We start from the raw sequence: 6,222 nt of genomic DNA, 5'->3' as shown, positions 1-6,222 counted from the left end.
TGCCAAGGCGTGGCTCATATAAGCATACATCTTGTGCAGTGAAAACTCAAAAATTTGAGTGTTCTTTATCAGTCAGCATAGCTGTAGTCCACACCTCCAAATTAATTTTCTTAACAAGGCTCCAGGTATGCCAACACCTGACTCTGATTAGCTTTTTGAGGTAAACTCAAGGGCTATTTTTTCCACTATCATTTTGAATGCTGAATGAGAGTATTCCATAAAGACATGCAAGATCCGAATTGTTTTTATGTTTTTATTTTAGGTACATTATATTTGTTAATACTCTTGATTTAGATGACTGTTAGATCACATCTTAATGCAGAACACCATGAAATTTCAAAAGGTTCACATACTTTTTCTTGCAACTGTATATATCCAAGACCTATTTTACGTAATGGCATACATCACCTCATGGCATGGAACTATTTCTGCCATATCTGACTACACTAACAATTATTAGTGAAATTGTTTATGTGCAAAGTTGAAAAACCGCTGAGGTAATAACATTTCTCTTGACATAAGAGTGTTCACATTACTAGTTATATTAAAAACATTTTTGTTGCTGCTTCAATACAGCCATATGTAACAGTTGCATAAATTCCTTGGCTGTAGTATAAACTCAGCCAGCATGCAGCAGCAGAGGAGACTGCAGGCAGCTCCCACTTGGGACCCGTGATTATGCCACTCGCACGGCCTTGCCTGAACCTCAAAGTGCTGCAGGAAGTTCTCATGAGAATGTCCTTTTAGGAATAGAGTTGTTTTCTTGTGGGGAAATCTGTGTAATAGCTCAAAGGCCCAAAGACGCAAAAACTTCTCTCCAGGGACAGGATCATCTCTGCACAGCACACCATGGGAAAATCCACCTGGGCTCCACTGGATACTGCATGAACATGGGATGCCCAGCATCCAAAGCGGTGTAAGATTTACTATGCACATTTCTCCTTTTATTCTGTTTATTAAAGTTATCTTACTAAGCTGTTTCATTGTTGAGTTTTTCTTACTGAAATCCAGAAAGAATAAGCTCTCTTTCTCCTCATCTCTTCCCCATGCCCAGCCCCAGCGCAGAAACATGCCTAAGTCAGCAGCTGCACTCATCTGCTAAGGATTATCTGACCAAAAGCTCACAAACCACAAGTAAAGTTTCATCCGGTGAGGTTTTGGATGTATTAATCCATTATATATTCTTAGTGAACACACAGATATATATTTGTGTGTGTCTGTGTATGTATATACATATACAGACAGAGCTTTATGTATCAAAGTTCTCGTAAACTAAACTTGTCTGCAAATGTTTGAGCTGCACCATTTTTATCCGCAGTCAAAACAAGGCCTTAAAAAGCTGCAGCAAAAAAATAGCTGCTGATTATCCATGAGTTTTCAGACTGTTTCCTTACTTTTCCATCAACGTAAGAAACAACTTTTTGAAAAACAGTCCCTAAAACTGCCAATAATCTAAAAGTAAAACTCAACACTTTGAGCATGTTCATAGTAAGAAAGCCACCTTCGTTTCATAATATTAAAGAAAAAGAGATAGTTAAACATTTAAGTTCTAAGTATCTTAGAAATAGAATTCCATTTATTAAAAAAAACAAAGCAGAGAAAACCCCATACTTACTTGTATGAGGTCTAAAATGCCAAGCTCGCTTTCTGAAGAATCCACACAGAAGACAAAATACAAGGTGGCATAATGTCGGTAAATTAGCTTGTTATCAGATCCACCTATTAATCTAAACAGGAAAGAAAACAGGAAATCTTAGCTAGCATCTCAGGATTAGCAGGGCAAATCCTCACAGTTATTTTATTAACAGGAGGCCTATTGTTAATGGCTGGAGCTTACACTAACCCAACTATATCACAACTTTTATTTTGCAATATAATTACAGTGTAAGAATACTAAGTACCAAGGCAATCCAAGATACATTTACCACTCAAGTGCAGTTATTGTTATCCATATGTTTGTCATCAACATATGCACCTCTTCATTAAAATCAATTCAAATAGATCATGCAGTCTCATAAAAAAGCGGGTATTAAATGCACTTCCATTACACACTCGTGGGCACTGTACAGGGATTAATCTTCTTTAAAGATTAACAGAGTGTATGTCTATGAATCCTTCCCTGTCCTTCTCGGAGGAGCATCAGCAGAAGAAGAAAACTACAATGCAGACTGGCATTTGGATTACAGAAAAAGCCTTAAATAGGGTTTATGGTCCACTGAAAAACCAAGAACATGTAATGCTCTTGTGCTACGAAATGTTTGATATGTTGAGAAATAAGACTGTATACAAAAATAGTAGTTTACGATGCAATGTTAACACTACAGAAGAAACTAAATTTTCATGGATTCCCTAATCACCAAGTTACTCAAAAAGAAAACAAAGGTCTAAACAGGTATTCTCTTCTCCTCTCCTACTATAGCCTTCCCAAAGAAGGTAAATAAATCACAAGAAGAGATGTTCTTCAGATCATTCACACTTTCTTTGAGCAGTAGGATGCCTGCCCAACTAGAAATTAAAATGTTTTGTAGCCTGCACCTACACGGCTATGAACATCATAAATCACTATTAATTCTGTACCAGAATTGAATCATTTGTTTGGTGTATCATAACTCATCCCTTTAGTTTCTGCCTTTATCATAAGGAGAAAATGTAAATAAACAAAAAGAACAAGGCAACTTTTAGGTAACTTGCTCAAATAGTGCTTTGCATTAATGCTTGGATGGTAAGAGAGAGAATACTTTGCTCCCAAAGAGAAGAAACTATATTTAAGAAGTATCAGACAAAAATACTACAAACAAATTTGAAAGTGGTAAGAAAAGACAACTGGCTTCTTTTTTTGTGCTTTATTTACCCAATTCTTTCAAATACTTCAGTACATGGAGTTAGTATACAAAAACTGTTAAGGTCTTTGGGTACACTGCAAACTAAAAGTGATCTGTGGCCCCAAAAAGAAAAAGAACAACAACAACCAAACAAACAAATTGAAACAACTCTGGAACTGAGCAGCGGGAGGAATTGTGCTTTGTCTTAACTTCTCTTTGTCAAACAGCTGCAATTTTTTTAAAGGCTCCAAGCAGCTTCTGTCTTTCACGTACAGAATTCAAGCCAGCATGTTCCCAGCTTGAAACCAATTCCCACAACCTAACAATAAAATCACCAGCTAATAGTTGGAATTTAGTTTTAAAATCAATAAAATGATAAAATCAGGAATAATCTAAATCAGGATACAGCTAAGAATTTAACTGCTTCTGCACATAGACAATTTAGGCATTAACACACTAACTTTCTATAATCAGAAACTTCCACAACTACAATATTTAACAGACTATGATAATCTCTAAGTTTAGACTACATATCATGAGCTTACTCTATCAATTACGATCCTTTTTTCCTAGAAGGTAGCTTTGTAACTACTTACTCTTGATGCCTAGTACCTCAAAACAAAACACTTCTCCATTTCAGAAATTCTTCCCTTCAACTAAATCAAGACCACATTAAAAAAAAAAGAACAGAACAAGAAGAGTATTTTTTTGGTGTCTTTTCTAGAGAGAGACAACTTAAGTCTGGCTTTCCTCCTACCTTACTCAACCTAGACTAATAAAAAATCTTGGTTGAAAAAGTGTTAATATATATTAAACCTTTCTTCCTAGTTTATATAGCAAGGCTGAACCTCGATAAAAAGGCTGAGGAACCCTACCATCAGAGGGTGTCCACTCAAACTTTAGGAGCTCAAGACAAAACACAAGCTACAAAATACTTTAATTTCCCCAATGGGTATGGCAAATGTCAAATTTTCAAACAAAGCCTGAAATATTAAGCTTCATTACAGGGGATCTGGCTAGGTATCATCTGCCTGTTTCTTCCCCATCTTGTGTCTGAAACACCTAGAGCACTAGATATGGCACCACTCTCAGTTACAGTACTGGAAAAAAAATCAGTTTTATTGCCTAACTTTTGATAGAGATATATATACATAGATGCATGCTTCAGTCAGTAAAGAATATGTATACCTGATGCAACATGGTATTACTCTTTTTGCTTTAAAATACATCACGTTACATGGTGTTTACATTACAACTGTAAAAACAGCTATATTAGAATCAGCTGTAATAATATTTGCTAGGAAATAGTATTAGGCATTTATGTGAAATTTGATGCTTACAATCCTCCTTCCAGGAAATTACAGACATTTTCATCACGTTTCGATACCAAATGGAAAGTTTCTCTGATAATTTGTTGCTGCGTATCTTCACTCTACAAAAGAAAACATATTTTGCTATCAAGCTAAAATGAACTAACAACGCACAGCACACAGAACTAATAAATAGAACACAAAATATGTTGGCATCCTCAAACTACCTTCTGCTGAAGCCTTAAATCAACCAGTTAATAAGCTGCATATTGGTTTTGTCATTTCAACACAGAAAGAGGACACTTTTACAAGTTGCAGAAAAACACATTACTGAGAAACAACTGTGAAAAAAACTGATTGCTTTTAAGAAACTTCTAAAAATAAAAATAATCTAAAACCAGTTTATTGGAGTAAATTGGATGTCTTCTCAAGTATTCTAAGTTTTTTGTGTCTCCACCATACCCTGAACAGCTGGAGGCATGCTTTGAAACTACTTTCACATGTGAACAAGAGAGAACACAAAGTCTCAGAAGTTTGAAGGGGATGGGGAAGGTAAAAATCTCACAATACATAAGAGAAATAGGTTAAGTACAACAGCATCATAAGCAACATGTTTTCCTGAGCCACTAACTTACTTCCTAGCATATCAGAAACTCATTTCTCAGTCTGAACTTACTTGACTCTTCCTGAGTCGACACTGAGACCCCATTGTTTCCACACACTTGCTTTTGCTACCCTTCTGTAAGAGCTGACTCATTTTTAATAAGTCTATAGCAAAAAAAAAAAAAGATACAGTGCCTAAAATCCTGCGTTTGTTTTATAGCACAGAACCATAAAGTTACTAAGCACAGACAGCCCCCAATGATGCCCAAGCATGCACACTAGCACTGTAAAGTACTGCATAAACAAACACTGAGCAAAACGGGTGCACGTATCTTAGAATTGACTTCAGCTAGAACAGTGCAAAACCCTGCATGACTGCTAAGTAAAAAGCCTAGCACCTGTGTGGTTTATATTCATCACCTTAAATTCATATCGCATTTTACAACCTCCAGAATCCACAAAGATCAGCAAAAACTCCAGCAGAAGTAAACTGCCCTATAAAACACAGAAAAAGAAAGCTGAGCTTCCTCTACTTCTATAGTCTGTTCTCCTTCAATTGCACCTGCCTTACTCTGCTGCAGATATCTTAGTTACTTACCTCCCATGTTTTATACCCTAGCAGGAAAGACACAATGTGTCTTTCTTCCCTAAGAAACTGAGATACCAAGTACTTCGAATAACTTCTGTTTTCATAATCTGCCCTTATTCACAACGCTGTTCAGAAACTTAACTTTGAGATTACAGCCACAGATCTACATTCTGAAACAGAAAAACCACAGCTAAAGGCTTCCATGACTTTCATGTCTTCACATGAACTATTACTTTGCTACCTAATTGTAAGAGATTATTAACCTCACTTTAGGCAGTAGAAACTCCTTCTATTTCATTTACATGAAGGAAAGAAGTTACACACACTTTGCAAATTTTGGTATCATGAAGCCAACAAATACCTCCTTCACAGATCTGATCAAATTAATCTGCACAAAGCCGGAGATGCTTCCGCTTGTAGGAAAAAAAAAAAAAGCCTCCAGTACCGGTTCAATTGATATTAAAGTATGTGTAAATTTCAGAAGGCCATAAATAAACCTGTTTTATTGAAATGACACTCAACAAGATTATCAAAACAATCGCAACTGTGCACCACAAACTTTAGGGAAAGCACCTAATCATGTAATTTCTCAGTTTCATCTGCTATTCGCACTTTCAAATTATTTCAAGTTATTCAGTTAATAAAGATGTATTACCCTACTTTAAATTCCAGTTATGAAAGCAGTAGAACAGACTGAGACTGATAAGAAAAATCTGGTAACCTCCTCTTGTTCCCTCATCTCCTTCCCCTGTTCTTCCTCCCAGGACTTTGATTACACAGTAGTAACAGAAGACACAAAAAGGTAATTATATCTGAACAGAAGATGAGAATGGAAGTGTTTCGCATTAATGCAAGTTTTGTATATCTTCCCAAAGTCTTTCATTTACCTTTTTAATCA

At 36.0% G+C, this 6,222-nt stretch overlaps 1 protein-coding gene across 1 annotated transcript; it reads right to left on the bottom strand.

Moving 5' to 3' along the window:
* Positions 1-1,615: 1,615 nt before the first annotated feature.
* Positions 1,616-4,841, bottom strand: LOC104270059 (AP-3 complex subunit sigma-1-like; the record flags this gene model as incomplete). Its single annotated transcript, XM_009864301.1, has 3 exons — positions 4,809-4,841; positions 4,163-4,254; positions 1,616-1,727 (listed from the first exon to the last, which is right to left on the bottom strand). Coding segments are annotated over exons 1-3 (237 nt in total), but the record flags the coding sequence as incomplete, so codon positions are not given.
* Positions 4,842-6,222: the final 1,381 nt, after the last annotated feature.

Source organism: Apaloderma vittatum, unplaced genomic scaffold (genome assembly GCF_000703405.1).
Source record: "Apaloderma vittatum isolate BGI_N311 unplaced genomic scaffold, ASM70340v1 scaffold37132, whole genome shotgun sequence".
In the NCBI taxonomy this organism is placed as follows: Eukaryota; Metazoa; Chordata; class Aves; order Trogoniformes; family Trogonidae; genus Apaloderma; species Apaloderma vittatum.
Note: the sequence above shows the minus strand (reverse complement) of the source record. Positions and strands in the feature narration are given on the sequence as shown.